We start from the raw sequence: 19,249 nt of genomic DNA, 5'->3' as shown, positions 1-19,249 counted from the left end.
AGCTGCGGTCCTAGCCAGTGTAATATCTTCTTCAAGAAGCATATGTTAGCTGTTTTTCTCTTCTTCCTGCTTTCTGCTGATTGCTATGGATGAGCAGTTCCTACGCACCCTTGTGCCTATATACAGCAGCCAAGCATAGGGTAAGATCTTTCATGCAATGTTACACAAACCCACGCTGGTTCTTACCGAAGATGGAGCTAGTTTGCGAAGCCAAATTCCCCAAATTCAGGAGGGGAGTGCAGGACAGTTGGTTTGTGCTCCTTTCTAATACAATTTGCCTGCGCTAACTAAACTTAGGTGTTAGGCTCTGACTTGTGATCAAGTTGCCATATTTAGCTGAGCTGCAGCAACTGTCTGTCACCACGGCAAATGCAAAGTTGCTTGCTGCATCTTAGCAAAAGAAGATTAAGCAAAATTGCTTTGCCTTGTAGCTGGGATGGGCTAAGGGCAGGCACATGGGCAGATGCCAGGAGGAAGGCAATGTGCAGAAACCTGACTGTGAGTGTGTATTTTTCTGGTTATCCCAGAGTGATAACGTATGCTGCAGGCTGCCTGGAACGACTCCAGGTGCCTCGTATGGGCATGATTTTCCAGGGGCTGAGGAATCCCTGTCAAATCTGCACTGAGGTGTCTTGCCAAAAGCACAGTAGCTAGTGATTGCAGGACAGAAAATCTTAAGTTCAATAAAGTGCACGCATCAACTTTTAATTTGAGGCTGTTGGCAAGATGTGAATGGCAGCACGGACAGGGGATCAAGATGCAACGATGCTGTAAAGCAGCGGGAAACCTCCTCAGTCTTTCAATCCCTCCAGGTTTGAGCGAGGCCAAGAGGACAGTTTCATCATGGAGATCGCCGATATCGCACCCCTCAGGAAGATGAGGATCCGGACAGACGGGAAGGGGACTCGCCCACACTGGTTCCTGGAAAGGGTAATGCATTTCATATCGCGCGTCTCTGCAACCTGCTTGTGTTGAAGCCTCTCAGCCCTTGAGAAAGAGGAGAAAGGCAGCGAGTGACTTGATTATATTCATGTCCTGCCTCTTTGCATTTGGTTTCTCATGGTGTTTTCCTGCTGGAATTGAGTCAAAAAAGAAGAGCGCAAGGGCAAAAGCTGTGCTGTAAAGCTTTACTACAGTCTCTGCTCTGCTGTTAGATCTCACTCTCCCTCCCTGCAAAAGAGCTTTGGCTTGCTACTAGGGGGCTGGCAATATTTTCTGGTCCCCAGGATGTGCCCTCAGCTCCTGCTCTGTCCCCGTGGGACAGACAGCTACCATGGGCCAGGGCTGGGTGGGACATTTCCAAATAATCCATCCTTTCAGGTGAAGCATCCCATGTCTCCCCTTCCCTTCTCCCTCTAGCACACAGGCAGATATCTTTCTTTTCTTTTTCATACAAGCGAGGTGTCGTTTTCTTCTCACATTTTGAACAGAGCATGCAAAATGGCTCCCATTGCTTCTGTTGATTGTATTTTTCCCTCGTGTCCTATCTTGCACAAAAGCACAGTGCTTGCCTTTATCTTCTCTATCTCCTTTTTAAGATCACTTATATTTGGGCAGTTAAATGTAGTTTGCTTGTTATGGGGCCCTATAATTATATTTCTAAGATAGAGATGGAGTGATGTGCTGATTCTACACCACCAGATGTCATTAAGGGAGAAACACATCTCTGCCATGTTTATTAAACATGCTTTTCCTGGACTAGATATCCTGCTGGATTTCTGTATCTTGTCTTTTTTACGAGAATAGGTTAAGACCCAATAGCTTAACCCATGATCAGAAAAAAAAGTGCATGATTTTTTTATTGGGTCTTTTATCCTTTTCGACTAGTCTGAAGCTGTTCTTCTTTTTCCCATCAATAACGTGTTTCTAAACATTGGTCCTAGGCGGCCACCGGTTTCCAGTGAAGTGATGAACTGCTGTTCACCTCCATTATCATGGGCTAAAAGTAATTTCTGTCACGTGGTGCCTTTTTTACTTGAGCATTGCCACTTCTAACTTTTTGTTCAGCAACTTTTTTCTTATGCAACTTTCCAAAGCATTAGACCTCCAGCATATATCTTCTGAATAGATGCCACAGACACATGATTTTTCTCTCTGTGCCTAAGGAATAACTCAATCTGTTCTCTGATTTGATTCACTCATCTTGGTCAAACTCCCTTTGCCAGTTCCCCCATACCTTCCCCTGAGTTTTATAAATCATGTTCATATAAAATGAAATCAAATGAAGCTTATTCATCCAGAGACATTCCAGATCTTGCAGTCATGAATTAGCAATTGCTCAAAGGCAAGGGACGGCAGTACCTCTAGTGGTAGGTAGCACCTCCCCACCTTCCTGTTGCCAACTCGGTCCAGTCGTTCCAACGCCTCAGCCTGATGGACTGTCCCACCCAAAGCAAGCCTTTCCCAGGGAAATGGGCAAAAAGGGCTCATCCGATGGGTTTATGGCCCTCTTACAGCTCTACAGAAGCAACAGGCAGACTGTGCACGCAACTATCTGAGACCAGGATGTTAGAAGCTTTTGAAAATCGTACCCATAGTTTCTATTTTTCTTAGAGAAACAGCACGGAGGATCTTCTAACTCCAATGGTGCGCAGAGAACTTTATTTATTAGTTTTTCTCTCCCACCTTCCCTGCTAAGGTAAACATAGCGTTTACATTCCCAGGTGGAGAGTGAGGACAGGAGTGCTCTGGAAGAGGCAAAGAAGGATTTGTGTTCACTGATTTGTATTCCAGCCTTGAAAACTCATGTAGCCTGGTGTGACATGAAAACTGATCTGAGCCCATTTCCATTTCTGTCAAAAGTGCATATTAAAACTGCATAATGAAATACTTGTGGGGGTAGTGCTAAACTCTCAGACAGATGGTTCACAGTTAGTGCTAACTAGCACAGTGAAATGAAAAGCTAGATTAAGCCATCAACCCCGTAATTAACCATTTGTTGCTCCATTTGTCTACAGGATATTCTCAGTTTTCTCATTCTATTAAAATAACAATAAATGATCTTTTTAATTCTCTTTGGTCTTTTTGTAAACTGTTGCTGGTCATAATTTATACTGCTTTTAGTTTACCAGAAATAGAAGTGCATAAATACCAATTAAAATGCATGAATTATCAATGATGTTGTACACAGCCAAACGATTCAATTTACAAGCAGGGAAGTAGTCATATTTTTTTTTTCTGTCTAGATAAAATACATTGAAATTTCATTCAGAATCTCAGTGAAGTAATAAACTTGGTGCCAAAGATTCAAACTGCCCTAAAAGTGGCACTAAGTTTTAAATTCTGATACCTAATCCTCTACAGGGAAAAAAAAAAATGATTAGTGATGTGTTGGGCCAGAATGAATATTATTGATTTTTACTATACACAGAATGACATACTGAAAAGTCTCCAAAGCTGAGCAACACTTTCTGATCTCACCACTGCTGGGAGACACATAGAGTTTGGATATTTTCCTCTGACTTAATGCTGAATCTCATGTTCTTCCACATCAAACTACCATGAAACTGCTCTGTGTTTCTGAAAATTCCGATGATAGAATCATAGAATCACAGACTGGTTTTGCTTGGAAGGGATCTTTAAAGATCATCCAGTTCCAACCCCCCTGCCATGGGCAGGGACACCCTCCACTAGACCAGGTTGCCCAAAGCCCCATCCAACCTTGAGTGTTTCCAGGGATGGGGCATCTACCACCTCTCTGGGCAACCTGTGCCAGTGTTTCACCATCCTCACTGCAAAAAATTTGTGATTTTTAATTAGGAAACTTATCTAAATGGATGCTTTGGAAATGACCTCCTGGGATAGCATGTTCCTCATTCCACATGATGATTTCACCTGCTGCCCAGTGTCTTAGAAACCAAGTTAAAAAAACTAGAAATAAGACAGGATGAGAGCTGTCTGAGCAAAATAACAGGAATTGTGAGACTGTTGAATTCTGCAGAGTTGCTTCCCTCAGAATTTTAATGTTACTTTGTGCTGTCAAAGCCAGGCAGATAAGAAGCTGCCTTAATGAAACGCTAATTGCATTGCATTCAAACATCACAAATAATCCTGAATGTGGCAGTCGGTCTTTATTCAGTTCTTTTTCCTTTATATAAAGGAGATTAAGAGAATTTGAGACAATTCATCCTATAGCTGAAGCTGACTGTTACTCTTTGCAACAAAGTCTTTTTGTTTTACAGTCAGAGGACCCTGTTTTTAAGCAAAGACTAATGACATGCAACAGAACCATAAAAAACTGTGGTCGAGTCTTTAAAGACAAATTCCAGGACCCGTGTATTTTGGTGTTAGTGGGGTGTGCGTCCCTGGAGAGCGTGTTTTACACTGCAGCTGGGAGAAGGCTGGGTGGAGGTAAATCAAATGGTCTGACGTCAATCCTTTCTGATACAGCATGCAGCACACAATTAATTTCAAGTTCCTGGTTTAAAGTTCCTGTCAGCTATGATATTTGCTCAGCTACAAAGCAAATTACCAACATTTTATTCATAGACACTGGTCCCACTTTCTTTTCATTTTTATAGGTGTTCTACAGCCCAGTTAAAATCCATGCGTTGTTAGTGATGAAGTTTGAGCTTAAAAGCATGCAGGATGTCCACAGCACATTCTAGGTATCCTAAAATATGGTTTAGATGCAATGTAAAGTAGCCAAGCTGTAGTTAATTTTTCTGAGAGGAACATATAAATAAATAGGAAATAAAAATAGTTTCAGCTCAGCTCCCTGAGATGACTTTCTTGACCCTTATGATTGAAACTGAAATCCTGCATCATCTTCTGTGTGTGCAATGCCCACAAACATCTCCTTGTAGGATGGGATTCATTTTGTGCTATTTTAGTCATTGAAGAAGCTACTTTCAGCTTTCACCTCTTCTACCAAACCTTGTAGGCCTCCTCTGTGGTCAGCAGAGAGATAGACTTGAGAGAGGGGGAGATGCCTTCAATGGCTGTTTACCTGCCCCCCGCTTGGGTGGGATGCGTTGCTTCCCTGGTGGTACCCAGCTCAGACCACTGACCGCAGGGAGGGTCGATACGATGAGCTTGGGCTGGATGCCTGGCGTTTAGGCAGTTCGTGCTTGGTAAGGTAGGTGAGGTGCCCACGTTATGACTGAGCAATCAGCCCCTCAACAGGTTTCCTGCTACCTCCGTTTCCCTTGCTGTGGTGTCCCCTGAGCATACAAAGCTTGTAAAATGAATCTCTTTCTGCTGTCGGCTCCTCTCTGGAGCAGTATCTCAGAACAGAGGCTGCTCTGCTAACTGCTTACATGAAGCTGCATGTGGATGAAGTCACTCACCCTGGGTGAGAGGCTGGGGATGGAAAGAGAGGGCATTTTATTCCGGCAGTTTTAGTAGCCAGGCAGTTTTTCCCAGACAGCATCTGGAACGTTGGGCACGGACTGCTGATCTGTGAGAGGTCTGATCTCCCTGTCTGTGAGCGCACTCCAGCTGGCAACTCTAATCTGCTTCTACCCCCCGCTGCTTTCCTGACATTTCCCTGCAAGCTTTGCTCGGGACATTTTGCTACTAACAGTGTCGCTGTTATTCCTGAGCAGGGCAGAGGTAGAGCTGGCTGAACATTTTCCAGCAAAGAGTTGGTGCCCCAAGGGGAAAAAAAAGGCATTTTCAGTCAACCTGAGATTATTCATGATTCACATTTGCAAATTTTAGCCAAAGCAAAGTTTCTAGGTTGGACTCCTAAGAGGATGTAGATATTGTTCACACACCCTTGAGTTGAGAGAGTAGACTTCCTTCTCATCTGTGCCCATCAGAGAGGGCACCAGCTGGGGTGGTGGAGACCTGATTTCTGCTTGGTTCAAAGTAAAAAAGATGTTGATTCAACATCTCTTGACTCACGGAGCAGTTTTTTGACCACAAAGTAATAGTGTCACTGGCTGTGAATAAGCAGCTTTTTAGAAAAGTGGGACAGCTTCGACAGCCCAAATGTCCTGTACCTCTGGGATGAAGGTGCTGTGTTACAAATCCCTGTTTAGCATCAGGCAGAGAAACCCAGAAGAGTGTCCTACCCACAGAACCATATGATGCACAAATAGCACGACTACTGCTTCAGCTTCCGTATAGCTACTGCCTGCTTTAAAATCATCTTTTATAACCTGGAGCAATGTTCTTTTGAACTGCTGCAGGCTCTGGCAAAGCTTGGCTGGGGTCAACAGAAGGCCATGGACTAGGACACATGCAGTTTGAGGACAGAATTTGAGCACATTTTATCTTAAGATAAGTTTTATAAGTTTCTTAGGCTGATATATGAGAGTGCAGCGGAAGGTCACTAAGATAGTCAGGGGGCTGAAGCACATGGCGTACTGGAAAAGGCTGAGGTAAATAGAGTTTTTAAGCCTTGAGAAGAAAAGGCTGGGGGAATCTAATTACAGTCTTCTGGTGCTTAAAGGGAGGTTACAGAGACCATCGATCCGGTCTCTTCTCAGTGAAAAGGCACGAGGCAATGGACACAAGTTGCAACAAGGAAAATCGTGATCAGATAAAGAAAAAAATCTTCCTAATGGGAGTGGTGCTTCCCTGGGATAGGGACCCAGAGTGCTGGGGGAAATCTCCCACCCTTGAAGATTTTCAAAACTCAGTTGGACATGGCCTTGCAGTTAGCCGTACTTGGTGGGAAGACCTCCAAGTGTCCCTTTTAACTTAACATTTTCCATGACTCCATGATTCGTTTCTTCCTAATATTATGTCACAGAAGTGTCTGGGCTCATGCTTCCATGGCCTTTGCAGAGATATGCCTTGTAAAACACTGTTTCCTGGTGCACTGCTACACCCAGGTGTGGTCTCTGTTTCTGTTAGGCAGTAATACAAATGGTAATTTGCAGCCCTGTCTCCTCCCTTCCCTCCAACTCCCCCAATTTAGTGAGAATTTACTGCTATGTGTTGCTGTGGACAAGTGTAATGCCTTTCTCCCAGTGGCTGATGCTCCACTGAGCCCACGTTGAACAGGACACATAAAGCTGGGTATTTTAGGGTGTTTGTTGGAGTATCTCACTGGCTTCTTCTAAGTAGGTTCCTATTCTGTTCTTATCACCACAGCATCTGAGCTCCTTCCCATGACACATTAGACAGTGTGACTAATATCTGTTGCATACTGTTTGTTCTGTCACCTTTTCTCAGAGGGAGAAGTGTGTGAAACATTAAGTTTTACTGGCCTAATTTTATTTTGTGCATTGCTTTAACTTGTTTGGGGTTGGTTTGCATATCGCTTGCAACGGTTGCTGTGTGTTTGCACAGAGGAAAAGAAAGATACTGTGTACTTCAAGGAGAGGTAACAAGGTTTTTAATAACGCTGTGTTACTTCTTCTTTGGGGTGAATTCCATACTGGCTTCCAGGAAAGGTCTGACTCTAATCTTAGAGATGAGCTTTGTCCATAATTTACATCAGAGAGGCAAATTTCTTCCTATGCTTTACCCCATATGTGAAAAGTCCAATATTTTGAAAACCATTTCTCAGGACGAGTCACCACAGAAAATATTGTCCATAGGAGAGAGCTCCATTCATACCAGAAGAGCTCAGTATGGGTTTTGAAGTTATGAACAAGCTTTACCCATGTCCTACCACAGTGTGCACTTTATAAGTTTAATCTTTGCCCTCAAGGGTTTTTTCCCTTATTTTGGCTCTTCACAGATCATCCTGAAGAACCTGACTAATCAAGAAGTGGCCATATTTACCTATGGGGAATGGCTGTCAAAGCTGAAAAATGCCAAGGGAAGTCTTGTGTGTGAGATGCCAGCTGTCATAAATGATGAGCAGATGATGGAGGACACGACATACACCCTTCAGGTTAAAACCAGTGATGTTGGAGGTATGTTCATGGTGGATATTTTATGACTTTTCTAGTATGAAGTATGATTTTTAGCAATGGAAAACATCTCCTGCTTAATTTGAAATTATGTTAAAAAAAGCATAATTTAGCCCTACTGTGCTGGAACAGTGCCATTCTGGCTGGCTGTTCATCATGACAATGTTATTCTGGGGCATTCATCCTCGTCTGAGTTCTGGGCATAAAATATTTAGATACAAGGACTAGATTTGACTACTCATTGCTCCCTCTGATGACACCTTAACAGAAGCTATTGCTGGACCGTGTTGCAATGGTCAGGAGCCCCCTTTTTCTTTTTGACCGGGTCAGGTCTATCCAAGTAGGATGGAAAAAAAAGGCTACAGTCAAAGCTGGTGGGCTCCAGGTTTTTGGTCATCACTGTCTGCTTTGCCCAAAGAAGACAGCAATAACTCACCCTCCTTTTCAAAGTGTTTTGAGACCATTTATATCAGGCCGTGAAAAACCATCCCTAAATGCACACCAGATAGAAGAGGTGGAACAGAGTATAAAGCAAGCTGCAGAGCTTCCAGAGCCAAGAAGTGGGATTTCTATGTCATTTCCTGGGATCACTGCCTCTTTTCGTGAGAACTTCTGTCAGGCTGCTGAATGAAAGCTGCAACCACACAGAAGCTGCCTCGTGCCAAAAGGGCAAGCTAGACATTATCTTGCAGACACCTAGTTTGAAAGGTTGACCCTCAGAGGAGATTCTGCCACACCAGTGCACATAATCACCTCCTGATCTCCACCTCTCTTGCTTTTTTTTTTTAATTTTTTTCCTTCTGGATTTACTAGTGGTAATGTATGCAGCTTGTGAGGTTTGATCTGCGAATATCAAAATTCCCCTGGCAGAGAGTCTTCGTGCTATCTCACCATTTTTTATCTGTCTGCCTTGCCTGCTGCTGTCTGAAAAACATGTAGTGAAATACAAAAAACAAAAGAGCGAGGGGAAGATTTGTTTATGTATCTGGCAATCCATCTATTATAATGGTAGATCTTCTGTGACCTTTTTGTGAAATCCAGCCCTAACTCACAAAGGCAATGGAAATAGAAATGAGAGGAGAATAGAGGATGACAGCAACAGCAGACAGATCTGCCCTTCCCATTGAGTGAAGGATGACAGGTATTAACGATGAAACATTTTATTTCATTATGAACAGCAACAACCAGTAGGAAAGAGCAGATTGCAGAGAGGTTTCAGAGAGTCTGTTTATGATTAGATCACACAGCACACTGACATAATGCTGAACTTTATCCAGCTTATCTAAAGAGGGTACAAGTCATGAACCATCTCCCCTCTTTGATCATTATGTATTCCACAATTACTCCTGCTTGGACCAATTCAGGAAGAAAGACATTTTATCCTTGACAGTTAGTTTAAACATGTTATATCATCTCCTGCCACAATGACATTGTCTAGGGAGCAATGCTCCACAATGACTAGAATGAGACGTGTTTATTTCTAGGTTTAAAGTTTTTCTCTGCAATAGCTTTCAACTTTCCAGTGCATCAGAGGCACTGAGAAAAAAAAAAGAAAGAAAATGAAAAAAAGAAAAAAATGAAAATTAATCTCATCTATTTGTCACTCTCCAAAAAATTATACTTCTCCTCTTAGTTCCTTCTAGTCTAGACTGTCTGTGGTCAATTCATCTGGGAGGAGAGTTTAATCAGTGGTCTGGATCATCCTCTGGAGGCTCTCTGTCACTCTCTTCATCAGATTCAGGCAAAGCCAGCACAATTAAGTTAGGCTAGATGGATAAAGTTAGGGAAAATGAATCCTACAAAAAAAAGTCCTGCAGCAAACTACAAAGCAGTTGTTATTTGCTCCCCACCATACACACACATTTGACAACAGTCTGGTTTACTTTTTCCTCAAAGAAACCTTTGAGTTATAGTTTGGCTTTCCAGAAGTCATTCAACTTGAAGGATCATGTAACATACCAAGGCTGCATCAGGGAAAGACTCCTCTCCTGCAAAGGTCAAATCTCCTCTCTTTTGAAGGTCAAATTCAGAGGCCACCAGAGGCACCTCAGATGGCAGCTCTCAGAGTAAGCACAGATAAGGGGAGAAGAGGTTGTTATGGCAGAGACATCCCAAGTCAGATGGGTAATCTTTGATTAAAACCAAGATCTTGATTTACTTTTGATCTTATAAAAGAAGTATCTCACGATCTCATGTTCTTCCAGGTATGACCCACAGACACAGCTGCAATAGAGCCAGGCCACCTGATGGTTCTTTCTGTGGCACAAAAATGTCCTTGCCTATTAATTTTGATTTACACAGATTTTCTGTATTCTATATGCAGGCATCATATACATGGTAATGCAGTAAAAATGGAGAAAGAATAAATACTGCTTTCTCATTTTCCAAGCATTAACAAAGCAGGAGGTTTTTATCTCTGCTGTTATAAAATTAATTAGTATGTTGTCAGCTCAGCTACAGCCTACAAATTATGTAATTTAGGACAGTTGGTGTCAGTTCCTAGTGCCTTATCCAAGTCTCTGTTAAGTCAAAAGAAGGTCATTCTTTGGCCTCAGAAGGCTGTGACTCAGGCCCACGGTTTGTTTAAAAATTTTGCAGCTGGTCAATAAGAATAATGAAATCATAGACCCTTTGGTTGGAAGGGGAGTCTGGAGATTATTTCATCCAGCTTCCTGCTCAAAGGACTATTGCCAGCCCTAGGGCAGGTCAGCTGAGGCTCTACCCAGCCAAGTCTTGGACACCTTTAGGAATGGTGATGCCACCACCTCCCTGGGCACCTGATCCAGGCCTGCACCATTTTTCTAATTACTTTTTTTTTCCTGATGCCCAACCTGAACATCCCCAGCAGTTTTTGGTTGTGGCTTCTTGGGGTGTGGTCCACAGCACATGACCCTGTCATGGTTATCACTTTCCCTCCATGTAGTAACACAGGCCCTTGTTCACCTGCTTGAGCTCATCTCCCTTGGCCTCTCATTGTCATGTGCCCTAGCTCCTGTCCATCTTGGCAACCATCTGCTGAGTCCTCCTTGGTGTCTCCACATCCCCTTTGACCTGGGGACCCAAACTGACACCATGATCTCAGTGTGGGCTCTTCAGTGCTGGGCAAAGGAGATAAGATCTTCCCTTCAGCTGCTGGCCACGCTCCTCCTGATGGAGTGAAATATGTGGTTTGCACTGAACACTGAGAACTTGTTGCTGTTAGCGCAGATTCAACCTGAACATGAATATTTCCGCTATAACCTCTGGATCTTCTTCAACTCCCCAGCACGTACTTGTGCAGGGTTTACTCCACCCCAGATGCAGAACTTTGCATTTCTCCTTACTGAACTTCATGAGATTTCTGCTTACCCAGTCCTCAAGTTTCTCAGTGTTCATCTGGGTTGGAATTCCGCCATTCAGCATGTCAGTCACTCCCACAAATTTAATGTTATACGGAAATCTGCTGAGGATGGACTCTGTCATTGTTTAGGTTGCTGATGACGAAGTTCAGTGCTGCAGACCCCGGCATCGACCCGTGAGCTATTGCACTCGTTGCCAGTTAAGGCTTGTGCAACCACAGGACCTTCATCTCATTTGTCAATTTTGTTACAGTTCCTAAATGTGCCTGACAGTTTCCTGGAATTAACAACAACAACAAAAAAACCTGAAACAGAGAGAGACCCAAATAGGTGAAATGTACATTGATTCAGCAATTTCTGTTCTTTTCTTTCTCATCTCCTGCTAATTGCTTGTGAGGGAAATGTCACGGCATGAGGCCTTCATAAGCTTCTTCCTGCCGGGAAGGTTTTGCTAAGAAACAGTTGGTTCTGTACTTTTTGAGACCTTGCATTAATTGGGATCCTGCTCCTTGTAAGGAAATGGACTTCACTTTGCTTTGTTCCTCACCTCAGCAAGCTTTAGGGTCATAAAAGGTAATGCCAGGTGAACTGCCTGAATCCTGATGCTTTCTCTTCCTTCTTAAGTCCTTCCCAGCAAACTGCTGAAAATTAGCCCAATTTAACATAGGCAATTTTTCACATGGACACCAAATGCTGCTTTGCCTTTTCTCTGTATGATCTTTTTCCTCCTCTTTCTTTTCCCTTCTTTAGTATGTTTTTCAATCCTTCTATAAGAAAGAGTTGTGTTTTCTTCCTAATTTCTGTATTATCCCAAAGAAGCGGTAGCTTTCTCAAAAGTTTTCAGTCCCCTCGACTTTGCCTCTGCATTGTGTTGTGAATGGAGCTGTGGGAAATACTGTCCATGTGGTCCAAAGTGGATTTACGATCCTCTTGTGCAAGAAATGGCTTGGCAGGCGGTTAGAGTTTTCAAAGCTGGGCTATCTATCCGAGGGCAGCAGATGCTGAGTTTCTTTGTAAGACAGATTGGATTTGATGATGTCTTTTTTCATTTTTCGAGATTTAAGGGCTTCAGTTCTGACACAGCAATGAATGTCTGCCCAGGTGGAATCAGATTTCTTTCTATGATCTGTGTTTTTATTGTGGCATCAAAATAAAAACAATAATTTTGGTCAAATTATAATAGTGCCAGGTAAAAATGTTGTAACACAGCTAAAATATTTGTAAGGTGACTGCAAGTGATGGTTTGGCCTTGAACTCTCCAAAAGTCAGGAAAATTCCTGCAGCAAAATATGGGCAGTGATGGGCATATGAAATTCAGCATCAGGTAATAAAGATCATCTTAAAAATTGTTCTTTCCTAACATATACATAAGAAGAGGTGGGAGTTGGTGGGGCAAACTGGGACTTTTCCATTAAATGCAGCATTGAGAAACAGGAATATAGAAGAAAGACCTGTGAGAGGGGAAAGCGAGCCACAAGATGTTGTAGTGGTTTGGTTGATGATCTGCATTTTGCTTTCAAATCCCTGTGCCATACAACACAGGGGGAGCAGTACGAGACAGACCATGGCTGAAGTGTCCCGGGTGCCACAGGAGAGCGTGGAGGAGGTTGTGAGACTGCAGGACACCACAGCATGGAAAAGGGACTGTTGTCCAGTGGGAAGCCCAGGACAATGTGTACTAATATTGTAACTACAAAAGTTAAAGTATGTTCTTTAACACTATTCCACAGATTGATGGATGTCGCTGGATAAGTCCACTTTGCATCCCAAGCCACTTTGGAAAATGGGAGTCATGACACTGACATCCAAAGCGAGGTGATTGATGCACAGTGCTCTGTCAGGAGCAGATGCTCCTGCTTCCTATTCGTACTGCTGTCATCATGGTCACCATACCTTACACGCAGGGATGAAGTGTTCCAGCTGAATTTGGAGGACAGGCTGGAAGGACTGGCTTGTTAGCTACCTGTCATGTACTCTTCACAGAATCCTGCACAAATTTACCGAAATTTCTTGGCTGTGCCCAAAGAAACCTGATCACCACTGCAGCCTCCTCCATCCTGCCTTTGCTGTCTCCATTTCCATGCGATTGGAGGCTGGGTGTCAGCCCTACACGTCAGGCTACCTTGTGACGATGTACCTTGCTCTCTCCTTCCAGGAGCAGGCACCGATGCCAACGTGTCTTTGATCCTGTTTGGGGAGAATGGAGACAGTGGGACCTTGGCTCTGAAGGAGTCCAACAAGTCTAACAAGTTTGAGAGGAACCAGATGGACGAATTCAACTTCTCGGACATGCTGAGCTTGGGAGATCTCTGCAAAGTGCGGATCTGGCATGACAACAAAGGTCAGGGCAGTGACTTGTGGGGGTGGGAGAGATTGGGACAAAGTTTTTACTCGAGGAAAGGAAGCCTCCTTGCCTGTCCAGACATATCTCCTTCACACAGGACAACATCTCCCTGCATGCTGGTGTAGTATCTGCTCTAATGGGTCCGTAGCTTCAGTCAGAGCTTACAGCCACCACTGCAGCACAGGCAATGATAACTCCTCCAAAGCAAAGCCATGCAGCCTGTTATCCCACAGCGTCTCTATTAATGCAATGCCGTCTTCATAGGCCAGTATGGCACTTTTGTAGCAATTTAATGCTATCAGCCTGACACCGACACATGGCGTAATGCAGCCTGGCATAACACAGTGAGCTTTAGAAGATAGAAGTAAAGATCTGTGTCTGTCTTTATTAAAATCACTGCATCATACGGTGAGTGTGCAGTGCCCTGCTGAGAGAGATTCTGACATTTCCCTGCTGCTGGACACCCTAGCTGGTTTCACAAACAGCAGAGCAGCACTCGGTACCACTGTCATAATCATTTGCGTTAGTCAGGTATCAAGCAGCATCTTGTAACAAATGCATCACTCACCCTGCTGTGATGACACCTCAATCCCATCCCATCTTCACCTAAAAGAGATGATCTTGCATTAACAATGACTCGCTCGCTAATGGCAGGGCTCGCTGCAGCCTGAAGGTGAAGCTTGATGGCTCCCATAGGCCCCCCTGGGTCAGCACTAACAAGGCGGTTTGGGCAGTAGGATTTATTGAAGGGCTGGGAGGAATGGCAGCAGGACTTACCTGTTCACCTGGTTGTTACCCAGTTGTACTGAGGCAGCTGATTTGGGCTGGGGTTACGTGTCACTATGGGCTCGTCTTGGCCATCATCTTCTTGACTCCTCCAAGTTGTGGCAGATAGGGAAGGCTGCATCTCATGCAATATTAATAAAAGATGCTACTGCTGGATCAGACTCTCCCACTAGAAGTTTGCCTCCTTATTGTTATTTAAAAAAAAAAAACCCAAACAACCCAAAGGAAAAAAAAAAAAAAGACAGCCAGCTTATTTTATCTTCTATCTGTTGTGAAATATGGGAAATGACCAACCACCTAACCTGGCTTCATGATTGTTTATTCCCAGCCACTGCAAAGCTTTTAGCTCATATTTACCACTCCCATAACACAGGACAATTTAGAAATTTTAGCCCTGTAACATCATGTTATATAGCCAGCACTGAATGTAGTGAGGGAGATGATTTTACCTGATTTTAGAATCATAGAATCACAGAATCATTTAGTTTGGAAAAGACCTTTAAGAACATCAAGTCCAACTGTTAACCCAGCACTGCCAAGCCCACCACTAATCCATGTCCCTAAGCACCACGTCAATGTGTCTTTTAAATACCTCCAGGGATGGTCACTCCACCACCTCTCTGGGCAGCCTGTTCCTGTGACTGACAACCCTTTCGGTGAAGAAATTTTTCCTAATATTCAATCTAAACCTCCCCTGGTGCAACTTGAGGCTGTTTCCTATTGTCCTATCACTTGTTACTTAGGAGAAGTTGTTGAAACACTTATTCCTTGAATCTGCAGTTTAGATGATGAAATGGAAAGGGCTATCAAAATACCCATTGGAGTTTTATCTCAGCAAACAGGCATCTCTGCAGTTGCAAGGGCGGTTTAGATGTCCTTCTGTGAGCAGCAATAAATCAACAGGGACTTACAGATTCATTTTCAAATATATTACCAGCTAAAATGTCTACAAAGAGAACATTTTTCTCAAGAGGCATTGTGGCTCCCCGGTGATTGGTCGTGCTAGTGGAATGAAATACACCCACCAGATCAGAGCTGATCCTTAGGGCTCAGGCATGCAAACAGGCTGGGACGTTGGAAGATGACAGCTGGGTCAGGCTGAGGGTCTCTCAAACCCAGCAGCTGTTTCCAACAGCAGCATCACTGGGTGCCTGAGGAAGAGGAGGAACTGAGCAAGCGTGTGTAATCCTTACCCAATCCTCTGCATCTTACTATGCGTAGCTCAGGGTATTTCCTGAACTGGTATCATTTTTGTCCACTAAGTAACCTCCAGTGAATTTTCTCATTCAAGTGCTTATCCAGACTCTCCAGGAGACATTTAGCACCCACAGCATCCCATGAGTCCCATGGGTCTGCTCTCTGCTGCCTGAGAAGCAAATCCTATTATCTAGGCAGTTTTGTTGCCTTTTCCTTCTTGCAGAAGTGATTACAGTTTACCTTCTCTGTGCCACTGATGATGATGTTGATTCAGGTTGTGGAGTTACCACATTGCCGCTGAGCTATGGTAATTGTTATCTGCACACTCTCAGTTAGTGGCAAAGGCAAGTAGCAGAGTTTAGCCTTAGGCTAAGCAGCAAATAGGCTCAATTAGTTTAAATTTGCTGTGGGCTAAGAGCACATACCCAGATAGCCACCACAAGTCAGCTGAAATAGTAAACCATGTGTCCAGACCCTGAAAAAATACTTCATTTTTATGAATATGAAGGGCAACATGGTCTAGTGGAGGGTGTCCCTGCCCATGGCAGGGGATTGGAACTAGATGATCTTTGAAGTCCCTTCCAACCCAAACCATTCTGTGATTCTATGATTCTATGAATGTAAATACACATTGTGACCTTATGTTCTCTTTCCTTATTTCCCTCTTATCACTGTTTTTTATTTATAAATAATAGTTAATAGGGCTTTTACCAGACCTAGCTGACTGCAGGGTTAAGCCTTGGACAAGCAACATGCTCAGGTTTTGTTCAGCAAAAATGTACTTGTTTTCCCCCCATAGAAAGAAGGACAACTGTAGTTTAAATCATAACATATGTTGTCTTCATTGTTCTTGCATTAGTCATGTGAAAGGCATATCCTATCTAAAGCTTTACACAATGCAGCATGACAGTTTGTTGGGTGGGTAGAGTATTTATTACTGCTGGGATCCCAAGCTATAGCTATCCTTTGCATATATGTCTTCTCTCTCTATATAATTTATATAAATTGGCTGTGCCACTGGTTAGAAATTCCTGGCTCTGTTTTTTGGAAAGGAGTAGTGAGGTCAGGGGTCAAGAGTCATGTATGTGCTTTGTCAGATGCTTTGGGGACTTTGAATATTAAACAAAATTGTGCCTGTATTTACTATTACTTTGAAGCATCAGATGTTGATCATTCTTTTCTTAGGTTTTGGGGTTTTTTTTCTTTTTTGGACTAAACAGTTCTTTGCCAATGGTCTGTGGAAGACTCAGCCTCACACTGGCCTACCCCATCACTCCTTAGATGCTGAATACTTGGAACATGGATGATGTTCTTTTCCTAATTTTCTTAATAATCAGCCTTAATGACAGCATCAGCCTGTTTTGACTCACATTAGGTGCCTTTAGCACCTATGGGCTCATTAAGGGAACTACTAACCATCACAAGGCTTCTTTTTCTTTCAAACATCACCTGGTCCCAGTAAGAAGTCAACCGACCTACCCACATTCCGGAATAAAAAACATTTAAGTGGCTTGCCCAAGGCAGCTACTTTGCCATGAAATCTGGCTGAGTTTACGTTTCCATCAGTGAAGTTTTGCTGCAGTGGCTTTGATCCCAGTTCACATCCCAGTTTTGTGTATCCTTTTACCGAAATTTGACTGCAGTTGGGTGTTCAGAGTTTAAGAGACAGTAATTGCAATGGCAAAGGCTGTCAGAAGGTCTTTAAATTGCAAACACTACATTTGCCTCCTCTGGAAAAGCATGTCAGTTTTATGGTCCCACTTTAATTCTTTTAAATGCCATTTTCCCACAAAAACTGCTGAGTGGCATCTCTGTATAAGACATAAAGGAGGAATGAAGCCCCCATCTAATTCCTGACTTCAGTAAAATTGATTAGGGAGGAAGTCAGTGCTCATTTGGAAACAGGCAGTTTAGAGACTTTGCAACTGCAGTTTCAAGGAATTTGTTCCTGGTTTTTTAGATGTTTAGAGCTCACCAGCAAGAGTCTGGTAACAATGAATTGCTGTGAATGAAATTTAGTTTTAAGTTTTGCTCTATGTCTTTTTATCTTGCCCCTGTTTGCTTTGAGATATTGATGTTCAACTCAATATATTTAGACTCCCTGAGCAAATTTAATCGTTTCCAGACTCCCCATCTCCTGATCTCAGATAGGCACTATGTATTTTCTCATATCTCAGTTCATTTGCCTCTACATTTATGCAAGATCAGTATCTGCAGGTCTGTAGAAACGCTGGCTTTCTAAATATAGGTCTCATTTTTTTCTCTGATTTCAGGACTAAATCACCATTCTGGAAGAATGGCTTAAAGTTTCTCAGTATCTCAGTAATGGAATTATTTACCTAGAGGAAGGGGGTTGGTTTTTTTTCCTTTTTTTTTTTTTTTTTTTTTTGTTGTTGTTGTCTTTTTCTCCTTGCAACAAGGAGATATGGGAAATATGGATTTAGCTCCCTCATATGCCAGAGTAGATTTGAACCCAGATGATAAGCAGTCATTCTAAAGTCATTAATTTCGGATTCTTGATTATCATCTCAGTTGCCATCAGCCAAGGGGAGCCAGGAAAGGCCTAATTATGGATAAACCCAATTTCTCTGTGTTACTATAGGACCAAAGATAGGTTATGCAGGCCAATTTCTTTACCTCAACGGGGCTCTTCTCTCAATTACACCAATTGCTATGACATTGTCTAATTGAGTTTTAAATAGCCTAACTGCCCCAGTGGCTCCTTTTGGGTGGCTCTTCCAAAGGAAAAAGTATCTTATTCTCCTTTCTTGATCTGGACCCAGCTCAAGACCATTAGTACGCATTTGTTTTGCATTTTTATTCTCTGAAAGAACTACCTTTTTAAGGAGCAGTATCTTGAATTGGATCTTAAAATGCCCAGGCCTTTAACTCGCAATACACAGCATTTCCAGAGACATGTTTCTGCGATTCATGGACATGATTCCAAGCCTTTTGGGCACTTGTAGGCCATCATAAATTATTAAAAGAAACCTAAAGATCTGCCTTTTTAACCCTTTGTAAGGGTTTACTCAGCTATCAGACTTGAAAAGGGCTTTTTAAAAGCCCTCTTCTCAGTGCTTGACTGTTGCCCTCATAACTCTGTTGATCCGTGGGGCAGATTTGTTGAATAGTTTCTGCTTTATATAAAAAGTGAGAGGAAGAGAAATAGATGTGTAAAACTGAACAAGGAGAGGAGAGTCCATCATCCCCCTTGTTTTGTTGACGGCTCAGTACAGAGGAGGAAAATGTCAGCTCCTGCATCTTTCTGGGTGGACTGAAGTCAACACCTTAGACAAGGCACAAATGGGCATGCAAGCTGCAGACCTGTGTAGCATGCCAGCAAACGTGCCCTGGCTGCTTAGTCCTTCAGATTGCCCAAATCTGGCTTCAGCCCCTCAGGAGACCCCAGCACCGACCCACAGGGCTCTCCTCACGTGCCATGCACCTTCCTCTTTCTTCAATGGCAGGTTTCTTCCTTATGCTCAACAGTCCTGTTACAAAGATGTGCTACAGGCGTTACAGCGCAAGCAGAAGACGCTGCAAAGATCTCACAGTGTCCAGAGTTGACATGAAGTAGAAAAAAGCATGTAAGCAAAACATGCAAGCAAATAAAACAGCAAACTTGGAGAGAAGGCGAAGACTTCAGTGTTGACCTTGTGCAATCATTCATTTCTTCCCAATCTCCTGTAACTGCGGAACACTTCACTACAGAGTGGAGAGAGCCCAAAAGCCCAGATACAGCTGTAGAAATATCAATTCTGTAAAAGCTTCTC

At 43.1% G+C, this 19,249-nt stretch overlaps 1 protein-coding gene across 1 annotated transcript in view; it reads left to right on the top strand.

Moving 5' to 3' along the window:
• Positions 1-19,249, top strand: part of LOXHD1 (lipoxygenase homology PLAT domains 1) — a 77,010-nt gene that overhangs the window by 45,500 nt on the left and 12,261 nt on the right. Inside the window, 3 exon segments of the mRNA XM_075739711.1 lie at positions 813-930; positions 7,637-7,814; positions 13,305-13,490. Coding sequence (XP_075595826.1) covers positions 813-930; positions 7,637-7,814; positions 13,305-13,490 — 482 coding nt within the window.

The sequence above is a fragment of the Balearica regulorum genome, chromosome Z, assembly GCF_011004875.1.
Source record: "Balearica regulorum gibbericeps isolate bBalReg1 chromosome Z, bBalReg1.pri, whole genome shotgun sequence".
NCBI classification, from domain to species: Eukaryota; Metazoa; Chordata; class Aves; order Gruiformes; family Gruidae; genus Balearica; species Balearica regulorum.
The sequence above is the reverse complement of the archived record's forward strand: the minus strand, read 5'-3'. Positions and strand labels throughout refer to the sequence as shown.